Source organism: Sander vitreus, chromosome 8 (genome assembly GCF_031162955.1).
Source record: "Sander vitreus isolate 19-12246 chromosome 8, sanVit1, whole genome shotgun sequence".
Classification (NCBI taxonomy): Eukaryota; Metazoa; Chordata; class Actinopteri; order Perciformes; family Percidae; genus Sander; species Sander vitreus.
The window spans coordinates 7,462,622-7,481,220 of NC_135862.1; the positions used below are offsets into that span (position 1 = coordinate 7,462,622).

Sequence of the window (18,599 nt, forward strand, 5' to 3'; positions counted from 1 at the left end):
AAATTGACTACTAACTTTTAAAATCAAGGATCAGAAAACTGCATGGCCTTCGTTATTGGACAAGTGACCTCCTCCTCCGATCACGTCAACCCACATTATCTTGTCAAACAGCCACACAGCTCAAGTTTATACATATTTCTTTCACTTTGGTAAACTTCACATTAGCACGCGTTGCCCATGTTGTTGAGCTGCCTGAGAGTGAGGTTATCTGCAATGCCACAACAGGTGTTAATGAGGTTGATAATGATCACAGGCAATCTGCAGTAAAACAGACAAGCAATGATGTGTTTACAATATATGTCCTGCTCTGTTGTCTTGTAATGCCACCATTGTTCGGACAAGCCCTTCAAGGCATGTTTTTAATACTGAAGTACATTAAAACTTAACTACCCTAAATTGAAAGCCATATCCCAGCTGGTTGCACACATACAGTACAGCACATGCCCTTAAGCATACAAATAACAATAGTAGGAGTAGTGTAAGCCAGTAACCATTAGCATCCTTCTCTGTGTGAAGTGGGTGTGAATGTCAGATTGTCGGAAAGTTACAGAAAGTTACATTAATTCTCTGATGAAGGTCCCAAATGCTGACGTTGAAAGGTCCGTGTGTGTGCGTAGGGGTTTAAAATGCTGTTCAACCATCCGACCTATAGCATACTGACACCTTATGGGCCTTGCTCAAGGACACCTCAGTGGTGGTAGTGATCTATGGAATGTTCATGCGATATATGCATTTCACCAAGAAGCAATTTATGGCACAACCTTTGGCATTGTATATATTTTGGATTTTGGATATCTGTTCATTGATATTTTTGTACTTAGGTTTATTTATTGATACTTTTGATACATTTGCATTAACACACATCCTGGACTATACTGTATACCTGACCATTGCACATATTATATTAGCCTATATATCCTGAACTTTTGCACATTCCCTCAACAACATTTTTGCTCATCCTGCACAAAACCGTGTAGCCTTCTTTTTTTTTTATTTAAATTGTAAAACAGTTATATTGTACATTTTTTATAGTTTTGTTTGCATTTTTATTGTAATATTTCTATTCTATATTAATGTTCTTGCCTGCCACTTTGCTTTCCTTTTAATATGATGTATGCACCACACACAAAGTAAGTGAAAACGTACTTAGCAATAAATCCTATTCTGATTCTGATTCTCATTCTGCACTCTTTTCTTCTTTGCACTGCAACTTCAGCTCAAAGATTTCCCTAAAAAAAGTGATGTCTTATCCTATCTTAGAATGTTCTGAAAACTCTGATATTAATAATATGGAAATGTCAGAAAAACAGTATATTTTACTATTTTGTTTGTTGCAAGAGATGACATATTTTATATCAGTGCTTTATTATGTAACCCTTGCTTCCTTTCAGTTAACTGGCAGAATTTGAGTTTTACACTTCATTACTGATACTTGGAAATGGCAGTTGACAAAACAATCTCAACTCAGCGTCCACTTACTTTCATGTTCTTGAGCTTTTGACTATTTCACACAGTGTTTATCAGCAGATTGAGTTGGCTCAGTTGTCATGAAACAAAACTCTTATAGCAGGTAAAATGCTTACCAAGTTCATTTTAAAGTGTTAGCTAACATTTGCAAATTGGCATTGAACACAAAGTACAGCTGAGGCTGATGGGAATGTCATAAGTTTTGAAGGTATTTGGTCATAAACTAAAGTATCTGACAAGCTAAAATCTTATGATGGTACTAGAGGAAAAGTTAAGGAATCACCATACTGTCCAGAATTTCCTGGAAATCTGTCAAATAGTGTTTTGGATATTTTATTCTAGACCGACAGATGATTGACTGTCTGTTGAGCCATGCCGCTAGATGCCAGCGTTCCTGAAACATTTGAAAAATGTTATATCTCTTGAGCCAGGAATAAGACATGTTTGACTCCATAAACATTGCATTTGGTAAAGATAAATCTAATTAGGGCATGTGTTGGAAAATGATGGAACTGTAAAGTGAATATAAATAGTAGAAAATGGCCTCTAGGTCTAAATAACACTGGTTTTCTTCTTCCAGTCTGACAAGAAGCAGGAGCGCTGTGGTTTCATATGCTAAACCATAAGGCCCTGCTGCCCCAAATTGCAGCAGTTTTCTTGTATTCCCTTCTCTAAATTCAGCTGTTACTGTATGATATGTGCTGTGGCTTCTCATGGCATTATATCTGACAAACAGCCCTTCCATACAAAACACCACCTATATTTGTCTCTGCCCTTTTCACACAGAGGACATGACGGGGAGGCAAGCCGCAGCAGATGGCCAAGAAAAGGCTTCCTATTTTCGCAGACTGCTAATTAGAGCCTAAACCACAGCTCACCTTTAATGTCAACCACAGACTGCTTTTAGTGCAATTAGCTTAATGGGGTTCGGGCCTGTGAATAGCCTGTAATGTTTAGTCTGGGCCTGGCATTGCATTGTCTTTTAAGCATGTCAAAATAAAGGACAAGAGGGGTCTAATGCAGCGCGGATCCATTTATCACCGCAGCCGACTGAGGATGAGACTTCAACCAGGATTACCCAGAGAAACTATTTAATTAGATGCATTAATAATTGAACTAATTAGCTCCCATGTGTCTCGCAAATGAAGAGGGAACCTGGAGCTTCACTTGCACCTCATCTGCTGATTAATTAGTCGGTTGATCGTTAGCTGTCTTGACGGCCTATATGCGATCAGATGAGAGGGAGGATAATGAGGGAATTTTCGGTCGATGGTGCTGGTTAATTAGTGTGACCTGATCCAGGGGCCATGTTAGAACAGTTGTTTATGCCACAACTTCTAATGAGGAGGATTTAGGGCCGGATGATTTATTTGGTAAGCAGGCTGCAGTGCTGTTTATGGACTGGCCTTGAAAATCACTATAATGTTCCAATAATCTAACCACAGAGACTAAAGGTTTGTTTGTGGTGCTCAAGATTAACTTTAAATAATGACCTTACCATACTTTGTGGTATTTTGATTACTCAATTCTCAATATAGTGACTTACTGTAGCCTACAGCAGGTCTGGGACTTAACAGTGAGTTCCAGGCTATTTAGATTTCATGCTATTCCTAAAATATTCTAATACTACAAGTACCTGGTCTATGGTAGGTCTATTTTTGAGTATATAACTTTATAGCTGGTTTCATCTGCAGTATTCATTTAATATTAAGGACTTGTACAGTAGTATCATAGTTCTACGAAGAAGAAGAAGTATTCAGATCTAGCAATGCAGGTTTAAGACAATTCCGCATTGGCTTCACTTTTCAGAACTGGAAGCTTGGTCCATTATTTTTACAGCCTATGGGGGTGTCAAGGGTAATGCTATGTTCCATTTACCTCGGAAGTTGGAAGCTGGAGCTGGGAATGACGTCACACTCGAGTTGATTCCGTTCCAGTACAACAGGTCGGAATGTTTGCGCTAGCCAGGTTAGCACTACCAGTTGATAACAACACACTATGCTGTATTTTGTGCTTTAAAAACACCGTAGCAACATGTCGACAGATAGAAGTTGGACAACAGGCCTACTGTGTGTGCGACTGGTTTAATAGGACACAAATAAGACAGCAGTGCTATTAAACTGTAGATTAGGCTACTACAGCTTTCACTACTGTTGACGCATGGAGCAGCCATGTTGGATTTTGAGGTCAGCTTTGCTCGGGGTAGGCAAAGGGGTAAAGCCAGCATCTACAAAGCGTACCTCCTATGGCGCCATTTTGATGCTACCTAGCTCTCACCCGCCATTAGCATTCCATTGACTGCCATTCATTTTGACAGCGAATAACTTTACATCTGAAGCGTTTAAAGACTTTATTTGTCCATTGTTTATTTCTAAAGAAACACAACAATGTATAAAAGGCTCCATTACCTTGTATCTCACGTTATGGCTCCTCCTTCTACAGCTTCTCCTGTACGATACAGTAATTTGTCTACTATGCGACTTACTGTCAAATTACAAATTACTGTATCGACTTACATTAGCTGTTTAAGTTTAATTACTAATGTGAACTAGCATTTTTAACTAGCATGTTAATTTAACATTTCTCTTGGCACAGCTACCAGAAGACTTACAACTTTTTTTAGTGTATATTCCAATAATATTCCTATAGCCTACTTATTCTAATATATTCCTTTAATGACCTGTCATAGAGTTTTGTGACATTTATGGAATTTTGTAATACTCTAATACTTTGTATTGTTTTTACTTTTGTCACAAAGAAAAAAAGACACAAGTGCACAAATATGGGACGAACACACTGAATATAGGCTATATGTCACACACACACACACACACACACACACACACACACACACACACACACACACACACACACACACAAGCAGACGCGCATGTGAACGTGCGCGGTAAAAGGCGCTGCATCTGCCGTGCTGAAAAGCCGGTGCTTTGACTACAGGGCGCCCTGGAGATAATTGGTGTCCTTGGAGTTGAATAAGCTCATTCTAAAACACCTCAGGCCCGGGCTGTCCTGGTGGGTGACTGTCTATTGAATAATTGATTCAGAGAGGGAGGGGGCGGTTACTATCAGATCTGAGCATAATGACTTTATATAATTAGCACGCAGCGTTGAAAAAAAACCCATTTGACTGTGGGAGTTTGTTTGCAGAGAGAGAGAGAGAGAGAGAGAGAGAGAGAGAGAGAGAGGGAGAGAGAGAGAGAGAGAGAGAGAGAGAGAGAGAGAGAGAGAGAGAGAGAGAGAGAGAGAGAGAGAGAGAGAGAGAGAGAGAGAGAGAGAGAGAGAGAGAGAGAGAGAGAGAGAGAGAGGGAAAGAGAGAGAAAGAGAGAGAGAGAGAGAGAGAGAGAGAGAGAGAGAGAGAGAGAGAGAGAGAGAGAGAGAGGGAAAGAGAGAGAAAGAGAGAGAGAGAGAGAGAGAGAGAGAGAGAGAGAGAGAGAGAGAGAGAGAGAGCTCTGTAAGGAGCCTCAGTGCAGAGAAGCTCGTCTGAGGGCAACAGCCGCAGCCTGCAGATACAGGAATGCTTTTGCACTGACATCAGCTAAGATAAGGCACACAGCCACTCTTAATTTGAGGACATCTTTCCTGCCGGCAAGGTGATACCCGGGGACGCTGTTTTCATCCATCCGCGGGGCTACTTTTCTTTGTCTTTTTACGAGAAAGCGACTGTTTCTCATGGCTTTCTTCTGGGTAATGAGGAGCGGAGCTGAAGTTTGAGCGAGTGTCAAAGCCCTCTGTGTTTATTATCGCTCTTCGGGCTGTTATCTTGAGGGTGGAATTTCTACTGTTGTTGGATTGTTGTTTTCCGGAAAGGATGGTGCTGGAGAAGGAGGAGAGTAAGTAGCCTATTTATGCTTGCCGTTAATTTCCTTTTTCTATGTTAACTATGACATATGGAAACAGAAAAGGTTTTGGAGACTGGGAAAGGACTGTGTGTATCTGCAACGAGACATACATTTAAATTAAAGATTGCAGAAAGCAGATGTTGCCCAATTTTCATATCATAACTGCAAAACACCTTTATTAAGATTAATGATGAGTTTGTCTCCTCCCTAACAGAAAACAACTGTTGTATGTGTGTATATGTGTGTGTAAAATGACTTTAGGCATTTTTCTCCATCATTATATTCCCATAGGGGATTACATTTTGCATATAAGGAGACCTAACAGGATATTTTTTATTTATATTTTTTTTATATCACTATTATTTACTGACATGTATAGTGTCTGTGATATCAACAGTGAATGTATAATGATCAAATGTATTCATAGCATTATATCTCCTGTGATAGATCTATCAACCTTATTCTCTCTTATTCACGTTCTCTGTATTATTGATACTTTTCTCATAAATTCAGTTGTTAATCATGATCAACTTTCTAATTCAACCTCGTCTGGCTCTATCTTTGTCACTCTCTTGTTTCCTGCCAGGTGTGTCTCTCGTGTCCCTCCAGTCCAGAGAGAAGCCGAGGGGCTGTGCCGGCTGCAACGGTAAGATCCGGGACCGCTTCATGCTGCAGGCCTTGGACAGGTACTGGCACGAGGACTGTCTGAAGTGTGCCTGCTGTGACTGCCGCCTGGGCCGGGTGGGCTCCACCCTCTACACCCGGGCCAACCTCATCCTCTGCCGCAGGGACTACCTGAGGTATGTAAGCCCGTTACAGGTGTATCTGGACTGGCTGCATTCTGCAGCTTCAAAACAAATCATCCCAGTAATTACTGCTGTTGCCATCATAGAAGTCAAGTGTACAGTTTGCAGTTTATTAATAGAATTGAAGTACTGTATACGATTTAAGAAGCAGCAGTTGTGACTGTAGTAAAAGGGAACAGTCTGATAATGTAGGTTAACAGAGATATTAACTTGAATCTGAGAGCCTCCCGTTGACAATCCAGCAGAAACTGAATAATGAAAGTGTGCAGAAATGTAACTTCCATGAGGACAGAGACACAAGTGAGCAGCTCTCAGTTAGCTTTCCAAATGTAGATAACTGTGACTGTGTAAACTCAGATTAAAATGCTGCTGAACCTTCAGGCTAATTAAGTAAAACTTTCAGTGAAACCCTCACAGAAGGTGTGACATGTTTTCTCAGAGATACAAAACAAGTGTGTTTTTACCCATGTTTAAATGAGCTACTTGAGTTTGTTTGGAGTCATCTGCAGGATCTGTGTATTAAAAAGCAAAAATATGACATTCTTCTGTTCTGCTTTCTCTGGTCACTGTCATGCCAATTTTACTTATTTTTCAGACAGTAAACATAGAAAGAAATGAGACAATAGATGGTGAATATGGCACAGAGTATCTAAAGAAACTGAAATTTCATAATGCAACAATAGGCAACAATACCATTCTCTTGAGGATGTTAAGAAATAGTTCAGTGTTTTGGGAAATATGTGCTTTCTTGTCAGTTAGATGAGAACATTGATAGCACTTTTATGTCTGTAGCTGGAGCAAGCAGCTGGTTAGCTTAGTGTAGCATAAAGACTGAAAACAGAGGGAAACAGCTAGCCTGGCTCCGTCTATCTCCATTTTAAGTGGGGTTAGGTATCGGACTGTGTCTTGGCCAGAAACAGTAACTTCCCAGTGTTTAATTTGAATTGTCATTTTTACACTTTACATTTTCAAACAAATGAGATAACGATTAAAAGGTATTGGTATTTAATTAGCTTTGGAGAGAGCAAGGCTAACTGTTTCCCCGTTTCTAGTTTTTTATGCTAAACTAAGCTAACTGTCTCCTGGCTCTATAGCTACATATTTAGTTGTATCATTTTCTTAACATTTGTTAAGAAACAAAAGTAAGTAGGCAACATTACTCCTAGTGTATGCTGATACCTACGCTATCTGCCATGTAATGGGGGCAGGAGGTTTATAACACTAAACACACTTCAAACCCTCCTTATAAACTCTTAAGATTTTTAGATCGTCTGAACAGCTCTGTCTGAACCCGACCACTAGTGTCTGTGAATCACTACACAATGACTTTATGAATTAAGTAGCCTATGTTTTAAATACTCTTTTGACCATGAATCTTGATGACACCACTTATGTACAAACCCAAACCCTGGCTCAAACGGCCCTTCTCCGAGTTATATAGCATTCATTTTCTTGCCTTAAATAACGACGTCTGGTGTCAAGTCAGCAGGAGAACTCCTGATATCTCAGCCACATTGCTGAACTCATGTGTTAGTCTCATGTACAATCCAGCTGGATTTGGTTGGAGCTAAGTCTCTCATTAGCTGCACTGCACTTAAGAGACTAAAACCCCTTTTGACAGTTAAATTGGCTAGATTGCCTCCTGTTTTCCTCATCATTGCAAGGGTGCAGACCAAAAGCCTTTGAAGAGCGGGATTAAAACCATGTGATTTCTTTTAATTGGACCATTAGTAGAGAATTAGCATTGAGCTCCATAGCCTCGTTAAGGAGAAGGAAAAAAAACCCACCAGGTGCCTGCTCAGGACTCAGGCTCGTTAGATCCGAACATTTGGTTAATTAGGACTCGCTTTTGTTCCCCGTGTTGGTCACTCGTTTGATGACGTTTTTTTCATTTGTCATCCGAAGCTCATGGAGACACATGCTCGCCTCTTTCCTCCCTCCTTTGTGGTTTTCGTTTTCCATAGCAGTTGCTCCCTCCCAAACCTCCTCTTCTATCTGGCCTCTAATGGAATATGGAAATCAGCCGCTCTGCAACTTATCTTTATGTGTGTCAGGCTCTTAGGGAGCCGTTTGTTCATTCTTTTAGAGGTGAATGAGAGGTGAAGCAATCTGCAGCTGGTCAGCACTGAGTCACTCAGTGTTTAAAAACAACACAGGGTTTGTTCTCAGGTAGTTTGAGGACATAGTTCAAATGGTGTCGGATAAATTGTTTCAGAAGATTGACTCTCAAGTTCTTTTGTGTAATGTCCTATGAGGCAAAAAACACCCCCATCTGGCACTTAAAGTAAGTGACATTTTCATATAAATTGACATTTTCACTTCAGTGAATCCCCCTTTTCCTGCTCTTTATCAGCAGCTGATGTAATGAAACAGTGATCCAAGTTATACCCAGTTTACAGTATAAAAGCTTTTACATTTGATACTCTGAAAAATTTGAACTGTGAAATATCTCACGGTTCACAGCGAGCGAACCATTTGAAGTTTCCTGCAGCATCAACAGTTTGTTTAAAAGAGAGAAAAAAAGTAGTACGCTTACATTACGGAAGAACATTGTTACGACATGGGAGTGTTTTCGCATTATTCCAAGATGGCTACCTGCATTGCGAGGCCTTCTTATCACACCGTATAAGCCAATGGAGCCTTAGCTAGGTATGCTCACATACTTTTTTTGTTAAAAGTGCATAGCACATATTTCTAGACGATTGTTAATGAGTTGAACCAGATATACAGAATTGTTAACACTACAGTATGGTACACACAATTTTGCGTAGTTACAAAGGAATGAATAAGAAACACATTGCTAACTTGTTATTAAGGAATCGCTAATGATAAGTAGATAGTGAGTAAGTAATCTAGGACTAAATAGTACGAGAATAATACTCAACTGGTGGCGCACACAAATAGTAAATATATAACCAAACATCAATGAGTAGTTAGTTTGTTTTGCATTGCTCAGTTGCTGATTCACATTCAGAATGTGGACACAAACTTGTTAACATCGTTCCTCAAAGTTTGCTCTTGAGTAACGTATCATATTTGATGTATATTGCTACTGTATTCAGTCCATTCCCCTACACTAAAATAATAATGGGTGCTTCAAGACCCTTTTTTTGGGGCCTAAACTCTCAGCTAATATATATATATATATATATATATATATATATATATATATATATATATATATATATATATATATACATATACATATATATATATGATATATATATATATATATATATATATATATATATATATATATATATATATATATATATATATATATATATATATAGCTCCTTGTGTCCAGGCTGAAATATCCCTGACTTTGGTGAACTTTGGTGACTTTTCCTCTAATGTCACCAAGAGGTTGACATTTGTGGTTTTGAGTGAAATGTCTCCACAACTACTGGATGGATTGCCATGAAATTTGGTCCAAAATGTATGTTCTCCAAAGCATGAATCCCTCAACTTTTCCTGTGACGCTCATCTCTCAGGTCAAAAAATTCAACACATTGGTTTATGTCCAAATACCTGCAAACTGGTCAAACTAATGACATTCCCATCAGCCTCAGATGTACTTTGTTGTTTAGTGCTGATTAGCAAATGTTAGCATGCTAACACGTTGAACTGAGATGGTAAACATTTACATCAGCGTGTTAGTAATGTTGTTGGGAGCATATTAGCATGGCTGTAGACTCGTGGTCTTGTTAATTAGCTAACATAAGTGTATCAGTTAATATTGGATTTAATTTACATTTAACTGTCAACAACGGTGGCTCTGCAGTTTTATTTTGGCTCTAGATTGATGCAGTTATCTCCTGCCATGAGGGAGATATCATATTAGAAATGGCTCATCCTCCTACTCAGAATTATAGGAGGCTGATGGGAATGTTTCCTCCTGCTTGGCTGCTCTTAATTAGAATCCATACAATATGATGCAAGCGCGGCATTAGTAGCAGCAGCAGCATTGCAAAAAGAATGCAACATCTGTGACTCAGACGTAGGGTCCTGTTGAACTACTTTTCAGGCTTGTCTTCCCTTTATTTCAGTGTTTTTTTCCCTCTTCAGCTCTTGGCTGACATGTATCTTAAGTGCGTCCAGACTACAGGTCTGCTTGTCGCCCTCTTTCCCTCTGCAGGCTCTTTGGGGTGACGGGGAACTGTGCAGCCTGCAGTAACTTGATCCCTGCCTTTGAGATGGTGATGAGAGCCAGAGACAACGTCTACCATTTAGACTGCTTTGCCTGTCAGCTCTGCCGCCAGAGGTAAGATTAGGGGAGCAATTAGCCAGGGAGATCAAATTCAGTTGACTTATCTGGGCGGTGCACCAGTGAGCTCACCTCATCATATGCATTGTATTCAGAATGTGATAAAGTTTACTGTAGTTTAAAACCTTGAGGGGTTAAAAACGTTGTATCACTTGGATAGTTAATCAAGCCAGCAATCATGCAAGATTAATTTTGTGATTATCATAGCAGGGCTGAAAATATGCCTGAAATGCTCCTCTGGGACCTCATGATTCATTTCAGCTCAAGCAAAGAACCAAGACCCAGTTCCATATTTTTATTTCTCTCTGCAGATTTTGCGTGGGAGACAAGTTTTTTCTCAAGAACAACATGATCCTGTGCCAGCTGGACTATGAAGGAGGCCATCTTAATGGCAGCACAGAGAGGCAGCCTCAATAAGAGGTAATATTCTGATGAGGATGAATTACAGTCGCAGGCAGCTGCTCTGACAGTTTGAACTAAAACATGCGCTGCTGAGATATCTGGAAGATATACAAGTGAGCTCACAAAGCTCATCCCAACTGTGACCATATGTAGACATGGGACTTCAAACCAGAGGCTGCTGACATTATCATGCCAAGATATGCTGTAGCATATTATCTTTGAAAAAGTCTGCATCATGTGACATTTAGTATGGATGCATATGTTCTGTTTGGAGAGAAGTTTACAAAAATCAATTGATGGCTGATAATTTTAACCACGTCAGGTTTGTGAATATCTCAAACACATATAAAGTAGGCCAGATGTGTCAATTATTACTGCATTAAAGTTTAAACCCATCTCAAAGGTCCCTTACAGTACTCTCAATGAAACACATAATGAGATTCAGCGTTTAAATCAGCAAGAAATGTTTCTTGTCTACGGTTTAAACTGATCAATGAGCTGTATTCAAAAGATGATTTAAAGCTGTAATATGCTAATATAACTTTTATGCTTAAATCTCCACGGATTCTTTTTGAACATCCCCTTCACCATACCTAGAGATTGGCATGGGGTACTTTCCATAAAATCATCTCTCAATGCAAATCAAACCAACTGTTAGGCTAACTGAAATAAAACCATGTCAATCTCTAGGTATGGTGAAGGGGATGTGATGATGTGGAGCTATTTTAATTCCAAAGGCCAAGGGAACTTTATCAGGATGCATAGTATCCTGGATCCATGAAATAACTGGCCTTTAAAAATAAACATCTGCCTGCCTCTATGGGAATTTAACATAGGGGTGTACTTACTTTTGTTGCCAGAGGTTTAGACATTAATGGCTGTGTGTTGAGTTATTTTGAGGGGACAGCACATTTACACTGTTATACAAGCTGTACACTTAATACTTTACATTGTAGCAAAGTCTAATTTCTTCAGTGTTGTCCCATTAAAAGATATAATGAAATATTTACTAAAATGTGAGGGGTGTACTCACTTTTGTGAGATACTGTAGATTAGTTATTTTTACTGAATTCCAACAACAATGAGCTAACACAACTTCAGAAAGACAACACTGGATGCTCCATCATTGCTGCTGTATTTTGAACGTTATTAAAGTTGTGGATTTCAGCTTGAAAAGCAGAATCCAAATCGTCTTATAAACAGAGAAAACAGGACTTAAACATTTTAAATATTTGTTTGTGCTCTCTCATCCCTTCGATGTCCTTCAAAGCGTCACTGGCTGATGTCTGGTTTGGTAAATAAGAGCGTGAAGTATGCAGTTTCTTCTATGGACATTTTTCAAACAGTTGCCTCTCATTGGAAGCCACAGAGTTGCCTGCAGGTTTTCTTTAAAAAGCAGAAAAATGAATCCTGTGAGAGTCAGAGCTCTTCCTTTATTGAGCCTCTTGATGGGCGTGAGCAGTGGTCGGCTTCGATGGCCGATGGGAGAAGTTTGATAGCAAATGCAGCAGACACCACAAAATCCACAATTATTCAGGTTTCAGGGTTTGCCTGGTTCAAAAACATGCCAGCAGCACAACCTATTATTATAATACTCTACAAGTACAGTTCATAAAATACACAACACTGTGCTGGACACTTGATGCACTCTGGAAGTGGAGACTTTTTTTACTTTTTTTTGTTTTAAAAGTCTTCCAGAGTTCATATTGAAACAACTTTAGACTTTGAGAGATAATTTTGCTTTTTCGACATACAACTCATTTGAGGACTTGACCAACTCTGTAAAGGATTTATTCAATTTGATTGTTAACTGAGGTGAGAAATGGAGGCATGTTTAAATGTAATTCTCTGTATATTTTGTTTGGAGTGCGTTAAAAATGAAAGTCTACTTTACAGATGTGGCTACAGTGAAGGTTTTCTGGCTTCCAGAACTGTTCTCTCAAGACCCAAATAACTTTGTTGATGTTGGATTTTTTATAGATTTATTTAAACTTCTGTCAAAGACTTATAAATGTGACCACTGGACCACTGCTTTTTATATGTGTATTTGTCTTGGTTCCCGCCCTTCTTAAATTATATAGGAACTTGTCTGACATGACCTAGGTTAAATGTAGATTAATCAAATATTAATTAAAATCCGATTCTGCATTTATTGCTGTATACTGTATTATTATACTAAATGATATTCTAGTCATTAAAGCTTATTCATTTCCAACAAAAAAAAAACAGGAAAATGTACTTAAAGGCTCCTTTCATGAAAAATGTATAATATCGCCTGCCTCATCCTTTGAAAGTTTAGAAGAGTTGCTCTGATGTCCTTAGAGGACAAACATGTCAAAAACTGCTGTGATAATTATACATTAATATTATTTTCCACTTTCATTAAGTGAAGTCTTTTAACCAACTTCAGTCCTGATCGTAATTACCAAATATTCATTCTTTTTTAGAATTTTAACCCTTTAAATGCTAGTTTGTTTACATAATGCCACTGCCAATTTCAGGAATTGAATTACTTTGTATATACTAAATGCTAGGGGCAAACATGAACAATGACTCAATCTGGTGTAAAATAGTAAAAACTACAAATTTGAAGCCAGTGCTCTAGATTGAAAGCCTAAAATAAAATGCATGATTTTATGCTGGTAAGGTCGTAGGATCAAAAAAATATGAATGTCCTATACTGTGTCTGTATTTTGGCTACACAGTTTATTAATGACTTATTATAGGAGCCAAGGTTGAACTTGGAAAAAAAAAAAATCACACCCTTGCCAAACTGTAATGCATGTAGCCAAAATGATCGAAAAATGTAAAATTAAAAAAGCTAAACATGTCCCTAGTGATGCACAAGTTAATTTCTTGCTTATTTGTAGATGAGTAGCAGGATTCAGCATGATTTATATCGTGGTGCTGACTACGGGTCTCCAGAGAGGACATTTCTTTTGTTTGTAGCAGTTGTGAAGATTAATCTTTTTATAATTAATATTTTGCTCTGACTTCCCTGGTCATACTTTTCATTTCTTGTTCACATGGCATTAGAAATAACACAGGCATATTTATACTTCCTAAATAATGCACACAATGTTTGCATTGTAGCACATCATTTAAGGTTTCCTGGGGCCAGTCGAGACTTTCATTGTACTGTGTTGACTTTCATTCAAAATACTAACTTGATTCAATCAGGTAGTCTCATTGAAATCAATGAAATAAACATTCATAGTCACCAGCACACAACAACAACAACAACAACAACAATAACAATAACAACAACAGGTCTAAAGCCAGACATCCAGCAATGAAGCAACACAGTTTAATTATTCAAAAAATATCATCAAGAGTCTTAAACAAACATCAGACATTACTCTTTTAAAATCTCCAAGGGGAATGAAAAGTACTGCCTGTAGTTCTGCCAAGATGAATGAGTGAATGAATAGACGAATGAATGATCTTTATTGTCATTGTACTCAGGTCCATTGACATCTCGCAAGGCTTCTCGGTGTAGTTAAAATAAAACAAATAAATAAAAGCAGTAATAGCAGCTGTTACTAGAGGCAAGCATCACTTTAAAGTAAATATATAATGATGATAAAAAATAAATAAAAGGCACTGGTTAAATTAAATTGACACATTTACAGATTTAAGATTAGTATACATGAGATATAGGGCTAAACAGATTTTCCAAATGTGGTAAAATGCAGTTTACTTTCACATACGGACAGCCAATCTCGGGTTACCATTAAAGTAGTCTGTATCGACGATGTTTCATTTCCGGGACTGCTCCGGTAGGAAGGACATCCGGCCAAAGATTCGGCCGGATGTCCTTCTTTTCGGCTGGATGTCACTCACCTTCTGCTTTCTTTGTGTTGGCAGTTTAAACTCCGGTAGATTTATGAGGACTACGGCTCCTCAGATCTCTGCAGGGTAAATCCAGACAGCTAGCTAGACTATCTGTCCAATCTGAGTTTTCTGTTGCATGACTAAAACAACTTTTGAACGTACAAATGTTCCACCGAAAGAAGTTCCTTCCCGAGGCTATTTTGCAGAGGCACCGTGGCTCCGTCCGTCGTTTAGCACCAGTCAAGACGATTGTGATTGGTTTAAATAAATGCCAAAAAACCAGAGCATCCACACAGCATTCCCTTCCCGGAATGCTGTGTGGACTAGCCAGACCCTCCTCCGCAGCGCTGTGGAGGAAGGTCTGGCAATGCGAGACTACCATTAAAGTTACAACTTTCACAACAAGACACTTGGATTTAAAACTCATATATTGAACATTATTTTGCCTTTGTGTTTGAAATATAAGTGTATTCAGTTTGTTTTTCTATTGAAAGCGCCCTTGTAGCAAATCACACAACCATGTATTCTTAATGTATACCACAATTTTATTATAAGATAAATAACTTTTCTGTTACTTTACTGCAATTAGTGGACACATGAGGCTGATCATATGTTGTTTTTTTTTAAAAGAAACCACATAGAGTGACCAGGAGCTGTTTTACATTTTCTTCTTCTTCATTTCTCTTTCTGCAGATCAGAGCATGACGACTGTGAGCCAGTTGGACTATGAAACTCACACCAGCAGAGTCCTTATCAGCTTCCTGTTTCAGACTGAAGCATGTGTGGAAACAACACTGATGTTTTCCATGATTGAACTCTTTATTATAGAGCTGCGTGGAAACTATCCTAAAAACTACCATTTCTGATCAGATGGACCAGAGATGAACCAGGAAGTGATCATGGAAACTACCAGGAGGATGTTTAATGTGGACTGTGATGGCTCTTCATACGTTCAACCAATAATTTGAATCTGTTCACCAAACTTGAAATACTAGGTGGATGGAGTGAAGCCAATCAGACCACACATAGCATCAACCAAGTCATCCATCACAGGGAAAAAATACTAAGTTGTCTTTTTAAACGTCTCTCTGATTGGCAAATTGTTCTGGCAGCCACTGAACTGTCCTTTGTGGTGAACCCCACCCATCTGGCATGTAGGAAGCCGCAAAACAAACTGAAACATATTCGCAAATACTGTTTGAATACAGTTCAACATCTGAGCAGAATCAACTGCTTCTCCTTCATCCCTCTGAAGACTCGGCTGCACTGAGTGATGCTTCAAACCCACAACAGTTTTGTTTTCACTCTGATCTCAAGCTGTTCTTGTCTCCACTAATTAAACTGAATTTTAATTTCAGTTTGTGTGCTCATTATTTATGTACTGCGATGACTGATAATCAATGTGAGTACGCATCAGACACCAGAGAGAGGATGTTGAAGAGACATATTATGAGATATGTAAAAAAAAAAAAAGAAAAAAGACTGCTTTCAATATTAATGTGTCTGGTTTTCCATCATCAACAACAAAAGTTCAATAAACTGCTTAGAATTCAGTAGTGGACTGTATAATTAACATTTACTCAAGTAGGCCTACTGTACTTTAGTACGCATTTAAAGTATGTTACTTTTGTATTTTATTTTCATGCCACTTTCTACTTCTACTCCATGACATCTCAAAGGGAAACATTGTATATTTTGCTCCACTACATTTATCTGTCAACTTTACAGATTGAGATTTTTTTCACACAAAACATGAAGAGCTTATAAAATGATATTATGTTTTGTTATATATTGCCAAACAGTATAGTACAGCTGAAATGATGTACTTATTGGTTGGACAAAACAAGCATTGTGAAGGTGTCACTTTGGGCTCTGGGTAATTGTGATGACATTTCTCACTGCTTTCAAACAATCAATCGATTAATGGAGAAAAAATGTAAATCTGCAAAATAATCCATAATGAAAACAATCATTAGTTGCAGTCCTTTTGAAAATAGTTATTAAAGGGGTGATAGAATGATTATACAGGGTATTTTACACTGTTCCTTAAGGTCTCCTAATAGGGTATGTAACATTGGTTGGGCTGAAAATTGCCCTAATGCTATTTTATTAGGCCCTGTGAATATGGCTCTATTTGGAACAAGAGCTTTTCTTCCAAATATGGTATGCTCATGAATATTTAGATGAGCTGCGCGCTGATTGGCTTGAGCGAACCACATAGAAACACATTGGAGACGAGACAGCAGGTCTCATATTTCAGACACTGCAAAGTTATACATGATACATTCTGAGACTTTTTTATGCGAGAAATCAACTATATAAAGCTCAAATATGGGCCGTTTTACGAAAATTGATGGCTAATTGCAAATTTGGAAAGACGTGTCGGACTTTAGCTAGGAGCTCCACACAGTCTGAGGAGAAAGCGGAAAGCTCCATATCCAGTGAAAGTCACCGTTTCCCTGGGTACTGGACTACTGGAATACACGGGGCTGGCTGGCTGCCAGCTGCCGGCATAACTAGAGTAGCTATATTTACAGTTTGAATTTTGTCACGCCACTTATATAACATCTACCCCAAGGTCTTATAAAGCTAACTATGGTGTCCGATTTCAATTTAATGAATTTTTGTGAACATTAGGGGTTTCGTTAGCTGCGACTGTCCCTTCAATCCTATGTGTTCAGATTGCGGCTAGTTAGCTTAATTTTCGGCGTAATTAGAGTATATTTACAGTTTGAATTTTGTCACGCCACTTATATAACATCTACCCCAAGGTCTTATAAAGCTAACAATGGTGTCCGATTTCATTTTAATGCATTTTGTGAATTTCAGAGGAATTCTAAGAGGAGGCTAGCTAGCTCTCATTGATAGAGCTCCATCCAGACGCAGGCTCTATCAATGAGACTCGCGGACAAGAGGCGTTTATTCCCCCGATCGTTTGTTTAAATAACTCAACACATTATAATTATACACATTATAAGATTAACTGGAACCTGTGGTAAAAGATTGCTGGCGTAACAAGCTCGCTGACCGCGCTCTCACTCACACACACCAGCCATTTAGCAGGAAGAGGGGAGCTGCAGGCCCTGGAGCTCTGTCAGGGCAGCGGTGTTTGGTAGTCCATTAACCCAAAAAACTGTGACTTTGCGCGGGTATGGAGTGCCGTGGGCTGCCAGCCGTGACGGAGATCCATCTACCTTACAGCAGGCTGGGGTCTGTGAAGGAAGACAGGCCGGGCGGCAAGGCAGCAACCCAGGCAGCACCGGCCGCTGAACTCCGACACACAGTCGAACAAAATTTAAAATTAGACATCAATTTTCGTAAAACGGCCCATATTTGACCTCTACATAGTTGATTTCTCGCATAAAAAGGTCACGGAAGTGAATTTAGTGGTAAAATCGCAGATGAACAATGTATACAATTTCGGAGATCTGCGCGACCTATTCAGAAGACTAAGCTGACCTCAGATCAGTAGTGTAGCCTATTGAAATGTTTGGGCGTGACAAAGATTGAGACTAGAGCCAAATGAGGAGGAGCCGCCGAGTTGACGTCAACTAGGCGGCTCGTTGAGATTTGCCCGTTTTCAGAGGCAGTTTCAAATTGTGAGATTTGCAGAGGAAAGAGGTGTCAATGGGATTTTGAGGTTTCCATGTATGTCCTAGTTACCCACTAAACTGTCATTATTCAACTATGACAAGGTAAAATCGGTTTTGCATTCTATCACCCCTTTAATTAATTCCATCTCAACCAGCTACAACAGTAAAAACCTGCGTTTACATAAATTCATGTGTAATAATAATCTAATGATAATATATAATAGTTTAACAGTGACAGGGTACATTTTTCTGCTTTGAGTAGGCTACTTTTACTTTTAATACTTTAAGTGCATTTTCCTGATTATACTTACATACTTATACTTAAGTAACATTTTCAATGCAAGCGAGTATTTTTAGTGTGGTAGTACTTTTA

The 18,599-nt window shown here is 38.8% G+C and overlaps 1 protein-coding gene across 1 annotated transcript; it reads left to right on the plus strand.

Moving 5' to 3' along the window:
- The first annotated feature begins 4,888 nt into the window (after window positions 1–4,888).
- On the plus strand, window positions 4,889–15,990 carry LOC144521899 (rhombotin-1-like). Its single transcript, XM_078256555.1, has 5 exons — window positions 4,889–5,315; window positions 5,911–6,124; window positions 10,269–10,394; window positions 10,709–10,817; window positions 15,327–15,990. Exons 1-4 carry the CDS (start codon window positions 5,294–5,296, stop codon window positions 10,812–10,814), a joined length of 468 nt encoding a protein of 155 aa, XP_078112681.1. The 5' UTR covers window positions 4,889–5,293; the 3' UTR covers window positions 10,815–10,817; window positions 15,327–15,990.
- The last annotated feature ends 2,609 nt before the right edge of the window (window positions 15,991–18,599 follow it).